General features: G+C 43.7%; 1 protein-coding gene across 1 annotated transcript in view; it reads left to right on the forward strand.

The window, feature by feature from the left end:
- The window catches only part of Arhgef26 (Rho guanine nucleotide exchange factor 26), a gene marked incomplete at its 5' end in the record, with an annotated part of 95,165 nt that overhangs the window by 23,287 nt on the left and 55,996 nt on the right, over positions 1-15,882 (forward strand). The window contains one exon of the mRNA XM_015486736.2: positions 1,165-1,325. Coding sequence (XP_015342222.2) covers positions 1,165-1,325 — 161 coding nt within the window. The remainder of the gene's footprint in view (positions 1-1,164; positions 1,326-15,882) is intronic.

Raw genomic sequence — 15,882 nt, forward strand, 5'->3', positions numbered from 1 at the left:
AGTAGTGATGTAATTAGATAGGTTAAGTGATGTTCTTACTCTTAAGACAGTAACATCACTTCATTCCCCAGAGCACAGCCTGGGCTCCACCAGCACACTCGAAGTAAGATCTAAGGCTCTAAGGCCTTGTTGGATGCTCAAGAGGGAGGTGAACACCAAGATTAGCCCAGGAACCTATGTGCACACTGCAGCCTGGGCTGCCAGCTCCCACCCTACCCCCAGGCCATACTCCTTGGGACAGGGGCCTGAGGGGAGGGGGCTAGAGGTGAGGGTGGTGAGGTCGCCAGGAAGGAGGTTAGTCTCTGGCCTGCAGGATGTTCACCATCCCTCCAAGGAGGACCTCCCCCTGTGTCATGGACCTTGGAGGCTCTGTAATTGACCCTGCGGAGGAGCTGCTGGATTCCTCCACAGGGTGTTGTTGAATATGCACAGGTGGGGTTGGCATGTCCATCACCCACACTTATCAGGAAAACCAGAGCGTGCCTGACACCAAGAGTTCTGCAGAGAGTCCTTTGCTCCTTCTTGAGACAGTGAGGAGAGTAGAAAGAGTGGGTGGCTTGTTGAACAGAGTTACTCTCAATTATGTGAGTTTGTATGAAAGAATTCCTGTGGCTGATAAGAACCTTTTGAAGATAGGTGCAGTCATGCTGGAATATTTGCTATTGTTATTGACTAGTTGTTTATTTTTTAAAAATCAATTAAAAAATTAAAAAAAATAAGGGAGAGAAAGAGCACACACTGAGGGGAGGGGAGGGGAGGGATGTGGAGGAAGGGATTTCTGAATCCCAAGGGATAGCCATAAATTCTTCCTGTCCCTGAAGCAGCATGCTTTGAAAGCAGTGCTGGAGGGGATGACCCCAAGGTTAATTAATGTCCCACTGAGATTTTATGACACCCTGGCTTCCTCCCAGATTCCAGCCTCTGCAGAGGCATGGCCTCAGGGCACAGTCCCTCCTGATTCCCACTGTGCACAGAGGCTGTCTCAGGATTTGGGTATTTGGACCTTACAGAAAGACAGGACTGGGACCTGCGCCTTGAGCATTTCCCGGTGCAGTCTTTTTTGTGCATTTTAAGACATCAGGCCATTTTTACAGCAGGATAAAAAGCTATATTTGTCCTTCAGTTAAACTAATTAGTAAAATAGTTCTTTTTCACTCTTACTAGGCCATCTTTGAAGTCATATCCTCCGAACATTCGTATTTACTCAGCTTGGAGATCTTGATACGAATGTTTAAAAATTCTAAAGAACTGAGTGATACAATGACGAAGACTGAGAGACACCACCTCTTCTCCAACATCACGGACGTGTGTGAGGCCAGCAAAAAGTGAGTGTGCTTCCTTTGGCACTGCAGGCCAGGCGTGGCTGGCCTGTGGACGCCCTGTGCCTCAGAAGGCGCCCTGTGTACCCTTGGCTCCTGCCATAGGCCTCTGTCTGCATTCCTTGAACAGGTTTTAGGCTTTGTTTCGAGTGGCTGGTGGGTAGACAGACTCCTAGCAGGCAGCTGCGAGGGTCCCTTCACTCCTGTCTCCCCACGTCGGTTGCCTCTGCCCCTTCTGATCACATGGACAGTCTTGGTTCGTTGCCAGTAGGAGCTCTTGTATTTTAGAAATAAAGAAAGAGTAGACTCACGCTTCCATCTTCTGTGGGCTTGTCTGGCTACAATGGAACATTGTTTTAGTTTTATTTTATTTAATTTTTTTGCTTTACTTTTTGTCATGAAAAGTAGATGAAGTTGCATGATTTTCACACTCTCAAAGCTACGAGCTTAAGAGTTTTCCATATTTGTTTATCTTTTCTTTTTGGTTAGGTATTTACAAGTTTACAGAGAGTGTTTTATTTATAACTACTTCAGTATTTAAGAACATTTTTTTGCATAAATTAGAGTATTATGATCATACCCATCATTGCTCATTTTTCACTTATTTTATTCTTTTTTTAAAATATAAATAATAGGTTCACATGCCTTAAAAATCCATAATATACAAGGCTCTCCAGTCAGATGTCCCTCCTGTGCTGTGGTTCCCTGGCCACCTGAGAGATAAGAAAAGCACCACTCTTTTGGTGCATGTTTTTAGAACTCGTTTATGATTCTTTATGGAAATGTCTTTTTGCCTTGTGTTTGTTTAAATCATAGCGCACTGTAAACGTGTTCCGCTGCTTGCTTTTTTCACCTGAATCTTGGAGATCATTACGAATCTACGCTAGAATTTCTCTATCCATTTCCACCATTTTCCCTTCCAAGTTTTAACTGAGGAAAGCAGGCTATTGGTCCTGCAATACTTCCCAGGAGGCACGTGACGTGTGGCTGGCGATCATCGTCAGCTCTGTTAATTTATTGCACTAATGCTTTCTAATTTATTATCTGATTAAATGTTGATGTCATCTAATTTATTGCTCCTTATTCATTTACTAGCTGGACTATTTCTGTAAAGAACAATGTACATCCACCTAATGTTCCTAGGGGGAAAATTCAAGTTATATATTTATTGATCCTTCTCCACTTTTACCTTAGCAATCTTGGATCATGTTCTTTGCTGTCTGGAGCGTTAGGAGCTAGAGGATCATGGTTTCACTTCTTCCCTCTGGCGTGGAATTGGCCATCTTCCCTGGTGTCTTGGTGTGAAATAGTGTTTTAAGACTTCAAGGGAGTGCCCCAGGTGCTCAGTGCTGAGTGGTTTTCCACTGTTTAGTACATAGCCAGAGAGAGGTGTTCCTTCCTGGCAGATGTGAAGGTTCCCCAGCTGGAGTGTGGGGACAGCTGTTCCTTCCCAGTAGATGTAAGTGTGACTCTGCCTTTAGAAGTGGATTAAACTCTGTTCCTCCCACCCACTTTCTGGGCTTTAGGGTATCTTTGGTCTCACTATTACAAGGTTCCTGCTTTGTTCTTCTATCATTCTGCATTGTTATTATTTTGTCTTAGGGGTGGTTTCCTAGAAGTGGAATTGCTAGGTGTAAGTATAAAGGCATATAACAGTTTATTATTTTTTGTAAATTTCTGCTCATCACAGTGGTGCCATTTTGCAGGGCTCTGGAGCAGACAAGCACCTCCTTCCCACAGCCTTTCCAGCAGAGAATGCCAGGAGAACTCTAGGTTTTTGTCAACTTAATGGGCAAGAAAGATTGTCTGAGTAACGTTTCAGTTTGTATTTCTCTTACAAGTTTTTCAGTAAATAAGAGCCATTTGAGATATATGTTCAGTAATTATTAGCGGTGCTGTTATTTCTCTGTGATGTTGAAATTAATTAGAATTTCAGAGAAGTGCTTACATCACCAAAAGCAGGGAAAGGAAGGAGTTTTCTTCTTGCTGAAATCCAAGAATATTTTTGAGTCTGGCTCAGCAGGTGGATGTGCAAAGTCAACTTAGTGAATCCCAGGGAATCACCTGCTTAACAAGGAGAGGCAAATGTGTTAGCATTCTCCTGCTCAGAAAGAGAGAGGCCAGTACAGACATCTTGTGTGAGAAGTTGACAGAATCACGTGGCAAGTGGAAATGATGAAGGTAACTTGAATCCATCAGACACCAAAGCATTAAAGTGCAAGGTACTCCCTTAAGCTTGAAGGGTGTGTGCCTGTGCCTTCATTTGTTTGGTGATGATTGAGTTATTTGGTATAGGGTGCTTGCGATTTCTTTCAAGCCTTTGCAACAGAGTGTGCTGATGCAGCTTGCTAGTGAGCAGGGTTCTTGGAGTCTCAGGAGGAATTGCAAGGGTGGTAGCATATGCACACAAGCCAGGCGGCCATGAGGTTAGGTTCTGCCACCAGTGTCAACCTAGAGCAGCCTAGGGCACTGCAGCTTCACCATAGCTGTGGGTCACGAGGCCGTGAGAGTGGGTCAGCTCCCCTATATTCTCATGAGAAACTTCCTATGCTCAGTCCACTGTGGCCCCGAAGAGTCAAGCAGTGCGTGTCAGTGTGAGCTTGTGGTCAGGAAGCATGTGGACCTCATCACTCCCAGTGGGTGAAAAAACAAGGGTAGGAGATTCTAGAAGGATTGAGAAATGTACAGTGATGGTTTATGTCATGCATATCTACATAATGAACAATTATACAACCAATAAAAATATTTAGAGAATTATTTAACCCATTTTATCCCATCATCCCTGATGCGCAACACCTGTAATAACTCAAACTGAGAAACAAATATACCACTTGTTTTAACTTTGAAATAATATTTAAATATTTATCACATTCACAGAATTGAAAACTGGGGGCTTAATGGATTGATAATATGATAAAATTTTTATATTTCAGATTCTATAGCAGGTCCAAAGATTGGATTTTAAATTTTATTAGATTTTAATAATGGGGAAGGCAACTTATCAGAACGTAAAGGTTGATAGAATTGTGAATCTTTTAAATTTCTTCGTGTTTTTCTGTAGTCTCAGCATGTACAACACATATGGTGTTGACATAGAAAAGGAAAAATAGTAAGAGATAGGAGCCAAGACAAAACAGGGGAGGAAGCTGGACAGGTCAGTGCCTGACAAATCACAACAAGTTAATCCTGAATTACCTCGTTGTGCTTAAACCGTTGATTAAATTCTGTCTTAATTTTAATCATTTGCAAAATTCAGATCCTTCATGATTTTATTGAAAAGTTTTCATTAATATTGTAGCTTATAGTAAATAGCTGGTTTGAACTTGAGAAGAGGATGGGATCGGGGAGGGGAGAGTCTGGGGCGAAGGGGAAGGCGAGGGCCGTGGCATGTTCTGTGCGTGCACCAGTTGACTACAGCGGAACCCTTGTTCTGTGTGATTAATATGCACTAATAAAAAAACGCCAACTTCTCAGCCTCCATTAAAGGAGAAAGACCGAGATACCCTCATCCTTGACATTTTCGCTCTGTTTTCACTTGAACTGCTGCAGCGTTTGAGTGGGTGATATGTGCCCAAGTGAAGTGTGACTGTCACATGACACCCAGGCTCTGAGGTGACTGACAGCACCACGGCTGGTGTGATCCACCTTGAGGCGCTGGTTCCCTTGCAGTCCCACACAGCCTTCGTCATGTTCAGAGCTCACTCCATGGTGCTCTGCCTACTGGTGGGACTTCAAGAAGGACTCCAAGGTGTTCCCTAATATTAGTGTGCCACCAGGGGAGACTGTCTAGTCCCGAGGAAATGTGAATTAAAAATCTCCCAGAAGCACGTGATCAGTGTCTGCGGTGATACCAGGAGCCGGGTTCAGCCGTGCTCTTGGTGATCACAGCCAGGCTGCCCAGGTTGCTCCTTCCTCACCTGGGGGAGGTTGGCTGCAGGTGACGGCATGTTGAGTGGAGGTGGAGGTCAGAAAATCCTCAAGAGCCAAGTTCACAGTGTGGTCTGTGCCCTTTGTAGAGGTCCCCGTTCTTCACTGTTGCCAGTGATTAATACCAGGAGTCCCTTCTGTGTGAGCTGACACGGCCTGAAAACAGGCAGGAAGGGACAAAGTCCACTCAGGTTCTGGCTGATGCTGTTCATCAGGTGTGTCCCTCCCATGTGGTCAGCACTCTGAGCCTCTTCCTCTGAAGGCTCCTAGGTTGCAGAGCATGTTAGCTGGTCCCGTCTGTCCTGCAGCTGGAGGTCATCTGGGCCAGGGGTGGCTGGGGGAGGATCCTGGCCTGTGTGCAGAGGCACCCCAGTACGGGGCACTTCCCCCCAAAATGGGCAAGTTTGGGTCTCACTGGAGGTTGTGGATGTAGGGCCCTTGGGGAGCCTGGGGGAGGCCTTTGTGTGTCTGAGGAGTTTCCAGTCTTGGCTGAGGAACCTCAGCATTGCTGATGTGGAGCCTTGTAGATGCTAGGTAGGGGCTGGTGTGGCTGCACTGGGGAGAGCAGAGTGGGGTTACTGTGGAGGGATTGAGGATGATAAGATTGGAGGCAGTCGCAGTGGTGGGTTGCGGGGAGGACTCCAGATACTTAGACCTGGACTCGTTTGCACCAGGTGGGAAAGGCAGGGGTCAGCTTGCCTTGAGGTCTCTGCCCGGTTGACTGGTGAGGTTGTGTTAGCCAGGATGGAGGAGGAGGAGGTTGGGGCTTTGCAGGGGAGATAAGGGAATCACTGGTGGCATGCTAAGTTCTAGTGGCTAGAGTGAGAGGGGGAGATATCTAGATGAACAGAGAAAAACGGAAGAGAACTCTAGAAAGGGCTGCAGTAGTGACGCAGATTGGAGCCCCTGGGGTGGCTCTCTCGCCGTGGGTTTAAATGAGATTTTAGATGAGGTAGCAGTGTTTAACTGGTGGTGATTTTAACCCCCAGGGCTATTCGGAAATGTGCTTTTTGGTTCCCCCAGTGACATGGGGGCTGTGCTGGCATTAGTCAGTGAGGGCTGGGGTCCCAGGGTTCTACAGTTGGTGGAAGTCCCAGGCAAACATGAGTGGTCCCTCCCAGATTCCTGTAGTGCCCTTGAAATGAACAGGGGGAGTAAAGAGAAGGTCAAGGTCAAGGTTTGGGCATGGAAGCATCTCAGGAGCCTTGAGTTGGGACAGAAGTACAGTAACTAGGGTAAGTGGCCCTTTCTGCAGTCCCTTGGTGGTAGGGTTTGCCCCGCCTCCTGTTCCCTTGGTGCTGGGGCCTGGCAACTGTTTACATTCTGCTGTCTTTAATAGGTGTCTATGGGGACATCACCTACTGATCCTGCCCACGTCCCCTCCCAGGGAGGGTGCCATTCTTTTTAAGAAATACTTTTATTCGTGCGTCATAGTTATACATTAATTGTGGGGTTCATTGGGACATGCCCGTGCATAAACTAGAACTGGCCCCATCAGCATCTAGTATGTCCACTCTCCCTCCCCTCCTCACTCTTCTGTTCTGGTCCTCTACTCTACCTCTTCCTTCTATTTATTGTTTTTAATCAGTGCTTTATAGAGACACACGGAGGTGGCGGTCACCATGGTGTGTTCGTATGTGTACGGAGCATGATTTGCTCAGTTTCATTCCATTCTTCCTCCTTTTCCCTCTGCCACCTGTCCCCCATCCCTTTTTTCCGCTCCACTGATCTCCCTTCTATTTTCCTGAGATTCCCTCCAACTAGTCTTTTTTCTTATTTTTGTTTAGTGTCCACATAGGAGAGAAGACATTCGACCTTCAGCTTTCCAAGTCTGGCTTATTTCACTTAGCACGATGGTCTCCAGCTCTATCCATTTACTAGCAAATGCCATGATTTCATTCTTCTTTATGGCTGAATAAAACTCCGTTGTGTATATGCATCACAGTGATCAACCCATTGGTCTATCGATGGGCACCTGGACTGGTTGCATGACTTAACAATGTGGTTGCACTGCTGTACACATTCATGTGTCTGTATCACTACAGCGTGCTGATTTTAGTTCTTTTGGATAAACACCAAGGAGTGGGACATCTGGGTCACATGGTGGTTCCATTCTTAGTCTTTTGAGGAACCTCCGTACTGCTTTCCAGCATGGTACCTAGTGTGCAGTCCCAGCAGCCATGTACAAGTGTACCTTTCCCCCACATCCTTGCCAGCATTTACTGTGACCTGTATTCTTAATGGCTGCCATTCTGACTGGAGTGAGATGACATTTTAGTATAGTTTTGATCTGCATTTCCTTGATTACTAGGGATGTTGAGCATTTCTTCTTACATCTGTTGACCATTTGTGTTTCTTTCAAGGAATATCTCTTTGGTTTTTTTGCCCATTTATTGATTGGCTTATTGGTTTTTTGGTGTTTATATATATATATATTCTGGGTATTAATCCTGTGTCAGACGCAGCTTGCTAGGATTGTTCCCACTCTGCAGACTCTTCACACTCTCAGTTGTTTCCTTTGCTCTGCAGAAGCATTTTAATTGGATGCCATCCCACTTTTAAATTTGGTTCTTGGTTCTGTTTGTTTGTATGGTTTTTATTGGTTGTTCAAAACATTACAAAACTCTTGACATATCATATTTCATACATTAGATTCAAGTGGGTAATGAACTCCCATTTTTACCCCAAACACAGATTGCAGAATCACATCGGTTACACATCCACATTTTTACATAATGCCATATTAGTAACTGTTGTATTCTGCTACCTTTCCTATCCTCAACTATCCCCCCTCCCCCCCTCCCATCTTCTCTCTCTACCCCATCCACTGTAATTCATTTCTCTCCTTGTTTTTTTTTTCCCATTCCCCTCATAACCTCTTATATGTAATTTTGTGTAACAATGAGGGTCTCCTTCCATTTCCATGCAATTTCCTTTTTCTCTACCTTTCCCTCCCACCTCATGTCTCTGTTTAATGTTAATCTTTTCCTCCTGCACTTCCTCCCTGCTCTGTTCTTAGTTGCTCTCATTATATCAAAGAAGACATTTGGCATTTGTTATTTAGGGATTGGCTAGCTTCACTTAGCATAATCTGCTCTAATACCATCCATTTCCCTGCAAATTCCATGATTTTGTCATTTTTTTAGTGCTGTGTAATACTCCATTGTGTATAAATGCCACATTTTTTTATCCATTCATCTATTGAAGGGCGTCTGGGTTGGTTCCACAGTCTAGCTATTGTGAATTGTGCTGCTATGAACATCGATGTGGCAGTATCCCTGTAGTACGCNAAACAGGAATGAGGTGGCTTCTTCCCCCTTAGAAGTGAGGAGACTTTCTTCCTACCTGCACACCCCTACAAGTCAGATGCTTTGTTGTCTTGTTTTACTTTCTTTTCTTTCTTGACCTTTTTTTTTTTTTTTTTTGATATCAGAGATTGAACCCAGGGGCGCTTAACCACTAAGCCACATCCCCAGCCCTTTTATTTTTTTTATATTGAGACAGGGTCTCACTAGGTTGCTTAGGTCCTCCACTAAGTTGCTGAGGCTGGCTTTGAACTTGTGATCCTCCTGCCTCAGCCTCCCAAGCTGCTGGAATGACGGACATGTAGCACCACGCCCAGCTGCTTTTTTGTGTGTGTGATTATTCCTTCACGAATATATGTGCACTCAGAATAATTTACAGATAATTGCCGAATTAGTGGAAAAGATCTACAAGTGTGATTAACCTATATTAATTTGCAGCAGGATATAATAATTCCAGTTGTTTTTTGAATTTAAGATGTGCCCCTCGTGAAAGATGAATACTATCAGCAAGAGAAATGGTCTGTTGCACAAAACTGAATATTAACCCTGCTGTTCTGTTTAGAAGCTCTAAGGTCTAAGCAGGGTCTTCTGTGTTAGAATGTTTTCTAAGAAGGAAAATTAGGTGACTTTGATATTTTGTAAAATGACATATTTCTACCCTGAATTCTGGGTTTTCACGCCTCCTTCTCAGTGATGCAATAGTGTTTTGTGCTGTTATTTGTACCTTATAAAATTGGCTGCTGAAGAACTTTGCAAGGATTCTAGTTTCTCTTTTTTCCATTAAAAATTAAAACATGAGTGTTTCTTTGGGAAGCCACTTGAAGCTCAAACTATGCTTGTCTTCAGTTTTTGCAGACTAAAATAAAAATATCCATCAATGTGCTTTTGTGTCCCGTGGAGCTGAACTTGTTCCCAACATATAATGAGCAGCCGATGCCAACTTCTCCAGTTCTTGCTTTGTGTAGGAGAGTAAAGCAGAGTAAAAGACAAATGTCAAATGGGAACAGCACTTACCCAGCACTTGCTTCTCCACAGGAATTTTTTTGGCCTGATTTTAATCAGAGTATAGTAAAATTGAAACATCACAAGACGTAAAACACTGTTTTAAGCACACATGCTTTATGACGTGACTGGATGTTACCAAAAGTGGCATTTTCTTCAATAATGGCTCAGTGTATCTGCATCATGAAATATGCTTTCTATTTGGTCATTAAAATTCTAACCTCCTCAGTGCATTAACCAAATACCAGTAAACTTTCAAAAGTCTTTAATAGAATTAATTAGCCTGTCATCCTTCCTAACTCATAAAACTAAATTTTAAAGGAAAACATTTACATTTAACCAGGCCAGAGAGTGTGGAATTCAAGTTGTGGAACCTGTTTAGCTTTTGCCTAGAGTGTGGCTGTGGGTGGAGTTTCCCGCCAGGCTGGGTTCCCTCTGTATGGAGCTCACAATGTCACCTGACTGTCATAGAGCCCTTTCCCAGCTCCCTTAATTTAACAGACAAATCTTATTCATTCTAAAACCTGTTTCTTCAGCTGATGGTTGAAAGACAGTAACACCCAGAAGCTGCTCCTGCTGACTGTTTTTGACGCTGTCTCTGTCCTGGGATGAGTGGTCAGCGTGCCTTTGAGATTACCTGTAGGCATCCCACAGAAACATGGCTGTACTGGCCTGTTTGCTCAGTCCCGGTCAGTAACCAGCATCTGACGTAATAGTGAAAAAAAAAATAAGTAGAGATTTGTGTCTCATTTTAAGTAGAGATATAAGGACTGTAGATGTCATAAGAATAAAGAAAAGCATTGCAAGTGGTCTGAAGTCTTTGTAAAGTTGAGCAGGAGACACTGTCAGTCAAAGATGACTGATTAGAGACCTGCACTGACCTTTGCTCTCTTCTGAAATCCCAGGAGAAATAACCAGAAAGTCAGTGCCAAGTTCACAAGGATAAAGAAAATAAGGAAAGGTACCAGGGGGCATGCTTGTGAGACCCGGGGACTTGGGAGGCCAAGGCAGGAGGAACACAAATTTGAGGCCAGACTCAATTATTTAGTGAGACCCCTTCTCAAAATAAAATTTGAAAAGCGTTAAGGATGTAGCTCAGTGGCAGAATGCTTGCCTGGTGTGTGTTTAGCTCTGCTTTTGATCCTCAGCATTGCAAAAAGAAAGAAAGAAACAAACAAAAACAGAGACAATAGCAACAGTTTTTTGGAACCTGGAAGTTCAGAAACTATTTCAGGAAGTTGTTTAAAGAATGTTTACATTAAAACCAGCAAATAAGCAGATTGAATTCTCAGAGCCTCTCCAAGGTGCAGAGATTGATGGAGTTGGGATGAATCTCTGACCAAAGACAGGCCCTTTGAGAAAGTCTGTTTGAGATGTCATCAGACCCAGATTACTCTGGGGAGCTGGGCAGTGCCCCTTTCTACCACTAGACCCAGGAATCCAGGCCCACATGGCAGGGTGGCAGATACCAAACAGGTGACAAGGACAGAATGACAGAGATGCCTGGAGCTTTCTGTTCCTTTGGAACTCTGCTAGCCTTTGCCCTTTTTCATCAGAGGATGATTGGCACTATATGGGTTAAACAGCATTTTGTAGGTTTTATCAGTGGTATTTACATTCAGTTATCACGTTATTATTATCATCAAGTTTTATAGGAGGCAACAAGTTGAAGTTTACAACACCCATGTGTAAATCCTCAACCTTTAACAGTGTATCCATTTTAGTAACAACATGGAGAAGTACTTATTGACTGTAAATCCAGCTTTTTCTTCTAAGGGGAGGATGGTTTATCCAACCTTACTAGGTGGTTTTGAGAATGAAAGGAGAGCACACAGGTAATGTGTTTAACCCGACACTAGATGAGCTCTCCAAAGGCAGATACTCAGTTGATGGTGCCCTCGTGCTGATCATCTGTGCCTGATCCTCTACAGTGTCTTGGGTTTTGCATTTATTGACGTCTGAGTGGACATCATCTTTGTCCCTGCCATCATTGATCTAGCTAGGTTAAAGAACAGCTTTTCTAAACAGAATTTAGTGCAGTGATTTACATGAGTTTGTTTTTAAAGATGGTTATGACACAGTATTACAACATTCTAGCACTGATGTGTTATTTGTTGAATGAAGTTAAAGTAAATGGATTCTTACATAATCATAAGTAGCATAATTTCGTTGTGCCTTAGGCAAGAACTAAAGTCTTGAGTCGTTGCTTTCTGCCAGCCTGGTGTTTTCTGAGAGAGAGAGAGAGAGAGAGATTTTCTGTGGACAGTGTTTCAGAGCAAGCCTGGGCCTGCCTCGGCTGCCAATCACTCTCCTGGGTAGACTGGGCAGACCTTTGGGTTCACGTCTTGGTCTTTGCCTCTTTGCCCAGCTCCAGGAGCCCATGGGTTCTGAGTTGTCCCATGGAGATTTCGGCTTGGATAACTTCCTGGCAGGGGCTGTTCACAGGCCTAGTCACTAGCTGCCCTCCATCTTAAGCTAGAGTGGGACTCTGGAAAGAGCCACAGTGGCTGGGGTTTGGTTGCAGTGTTTGGTCTGCATTGCATTTACAGCTGTGGACTTTGAACCATTACATGGATGTTGGATTCTGCCAGTTGTGAGTGGAACAAGCAGGACCACACAGTTTTTCTGGCTGAGGGAAAGATCTTAATGTAAACTTTGTGATCCAGCCAAGTCAAATCCTGCACTTGATTTAAGCTCACCGAGAGATGGTTGGTGGATTGTTTCGAGAGCAAACTCCCATGAGTGTTCGTTGCTCATGGTGCGGCTGCTTCTTCTGCATACACTGTTAGCATTTGAGCATTGACTTTTTTCCTCCAGTACTTATTTCATCTGATTTCATCTTTTATAGGATGTGTGAAGTACCATCATTTCCCTTTTGCTGATCTGGAGATTGAGGCACAAATTAATTATATTAATCTGCCTAAAGTCTTTTGCTTAAATGGGATTGAAACTAGTGGGTGCTTTGCTTCTTCACTTGTGCGAAAATACACACATAAGGTATTTTTAAATTTTTTGATTAATTTATTTTTTTGGTACCAGAGATTGAACTCAAGGGCACTTAACCACAGAGCCATATCCCCAGCCCTTTTTATTTTTATTTTGAGACAGGGTTTCACTTTGTTGTTTAGGGCCTTGCTAAGTTGCTAAAGCTGGCTTTGAACTTTGTGATCCTCCTGCCTTGGCCTCCCAAGCTGCTGAGACTACAGGCGTGTACCTCCTCACCTGGTATATGTACAGCATTTTAAGTGCAATTGGGAGTTTAGTCTAGAAAATAACTTTTGGTTTAGGTCTCTAAGGATCACATATCCGGAACATCTTTGGGAATCGCTCCTTTTGATGCACACAACCCAGGGAGCTTGACAGGGAGACAATAGTTTTATTTTCCACAGGAACATCCTTGACCTCTTAAAATAGAAGGACCTTAAAAGCCAAGCACATCTTATTTCCTACAATAGCTCTGTGGCTTGCTGTGGATGTCACCACCCTGTCCTTCCCTCAGGTGCCATCGCTGACCCTCCAGTAAGGGCTGTTGTGTTTCCATCTCAAACAATGTATGCATGTGTCCCCACTGTTGCAGGGTTACAGGGTGCTCTAGAGGTAAGCAAATGATTACAGGAGTGTCCTGGGGTTCACGTATCATCAGGTTAAAAAGATGCCTGAATAACTTCTGTTAAATTCCTTAAAGTACTTCTAGATTGAGCTGAGGAAGAAAAGAAAATGTACGTTTGGAAAGTGCTGACTTCATTCAGAGTATAGTTTTTTTGCTTCTAGGTCTGAAAAATCTGATGTTTCCAAAATAAACTCTTGTAGAAAATTTTGTAAGTCTGTCTTAGGAAGTAAAGTTCTTCTTTGTCCCTTAGGTGGTAGTGTAAACACTGAGCAGTTCATATCAAAATTTATTTTAATTATTTAGAATGTCAACTGTGTAAAATGCTGCAAAGATAGAATTTTCTTGATTAAATTTTGAAGTCACTTGTTTCTGTATTCCCAAAAGTCGGGTGAATACTGCTTTAAATATTAATTCAGTATATTATTACTATGTTCTGTCATGTTTTTTAAGGATGTGGATTAAATCATACAGCTTATGTTTTTGGATTTTAGAAGTATATTTGTAGAAAAATATCCTGAAGACCATGTGTACATGATGGATGGTATTTGTTAAAGAATATAACGGAGACTTTATCTATACAGTGTTTTCTTTGGATTTCAAAAAAGTTTCGGGAAATGATTTGGACTTGGAAAAAAATCTGGTGGAAAAGTTCCATGAAAATGTCAAGATTGGCTAAGATTGACCTTGTCACTTGTGGGGGATTCAAACAAAGGTCCCTTTGTAACCAGAAAATCTGTCTCTGTATTGGGAGTTCATTGGAATTTCTTCTCCAGCAGATGAGGGTTATCTGAACCACCAGGACCGGGCACAAAGGCAAGGCTTGTGCTCACTGCTGCGCTACCCTCCCTCTGTTCTGCATCTTGTGTGTGCGATGCACACCCTTTGGCTGTGCATGGCTGATACCCGCGTGCTGTAAATGGATGTTTTCCAGGACACCCTCCTTGGCCCATTCTCACAAGATGAGATTTTACTTAAGTCCATTCTGTTGAAAAGGACGCAGGAATGGCTAAGTGGATTTTGCTAAGTAGCCTTGAGTTAAAGATTTTTAGGAGGACAGCCAGGTGTGGTGGAGCCTACCTATAATCCCAGTGGCACAGGAGGCTGGGGCAGGAGGGTTGAGGTTCAAGGCCAGCCTCAGCAACTTAGTGAGGCTGTTAAGCAACATAGTGATGCCCTGTCTCAAAATAAAAAATAAAACAGGGCTGGGAATGTGGTTCAGTGGTTAAGCTCCTCTGGGTTTAATTCCTGGTACCAAAAAAGAGAAGGAAAGATCTTTAGGAGGACTGGTTTTTAAACTCTACATATAGATTTATCTAAATCCGTATCATTTCCAGAGCATCTGATGTAGTCATTGAGGTCCGGATTTTGCAGTTTTGACAGTGTTTGGCTTAAGGGAAGCCTTTGTCTCCTCTTGGTATTTGTGCCCCTATTGTTGCTGTGTTTAAAGGCCTCCTGGTTGGACCTTAAGCTTCTTTTTCTTCCCTCCTTTCCCCCCTATTTTTCTGGCCAATATCCAGTTTTCTTGCACAAAACTACTTTTGTGATCAGAATATAATTTTATTAATTTAGAATATCAGAATATCTTTTTACCATTTATTGGTAAATTTAGAGATCAAGATGTCATTTTATTAATACTTCTGGGAGCACATAGGAGGTGATTTTCTGTTACTCATGAAACGTCCTTTCCAAGAGAGGGGGAAAATGAGTAGTTACTTAGACCCTAACCCTCCTCCCTGGAGTGCTATGCTATTGAACAGAACAGTCTTCTAGACTCCTTAGAGGCCTTGGCATTTGGAAAGTCAGATATTCAAGCCGGAGAAGCTCATGCTTACTTTTGCCTGTTGTATCTCAGGTGGTCTCAGCATGAGCTAATTTCCAGCCTTAACTAGTTTTTGTTGATCATATTTCATGTACCTGAGAAGGGAGCAGGGAATCTTCATCTGTCCTTCCGCAGGTCACTTCCTCTCTGCATGCCAGCTGCTAAGTGAGCTTCCCATCAGCAAGGAACTGATGTTTCTTGGAATAACTGAGGAATCTAAGACCAGGGCCTTGGGTCCCGGCTTGCTGCAGATATGTTACCGCCTGCCCCTAGGAATGAGCTTCTTCCTCCCAGTCCTTTGTGAGGCAGTGCATCTTCCCTCTGGAATGGGGTTCAGATAGTCTGGCAGAGGGCAAGCCTTGCAGTCCACCTAGGGATCAGAAGTCTCACTGAAGTCTGGATCTGGTTGGCGAAAGCCTTGGGGGATAGTGTGTGTGGCTGCAGGATTTTTTTTTTTTTTTAATGTGGAAGGACTTTTTAAAGGAAGTAAAGATGGTCCAGCACGACTCTTGGTTCGTCTGCAAGCTTGCCTTTTCCTTGTGAGCTGTGTGGGTCCTTGGCAGGGATGGGGTAGCGTTGTCTGCCTGGAGGACGCCGCCCCGTGTCACAGATCCCAGAAAGGTGGCCGATGGTTGAGAGGTCTGCCCACCATACTCAGATGAACACACATGGAGAAAAGTCAGGTGGTGCCAGCGTGTGCAGTGACAGGTCCGTGCCCTGTGCAGCTGATCTGGGGCAGTACCAAAGGTGGCGCCTGCATGTCCAAACTCAGTTTTTAACCTGACAGTGGTCTACTGCCTGTGCCGTTACTCCCCACCACTTGTCTATCAAGTGGCCAGAATTTCACATGAAGAGTGACACTGGGCATCCTCCTCTCCCTCTTCCTCTGCTCCCTCTCTG

This window comes from Marmota marmota, unplaced genomic scaffold (genome assembly GCF_001458135.2).
Source record: "Marmota marmota marmota unplaced genomic scaffold, marMar, whole genome shotgun sequence".
NCBI classification, from domain to species: Eukaryota; Metazoa; Chordata; class Mammalia; order Rodentia; family Sciuridae; genus Marmota; species Marmota marmota.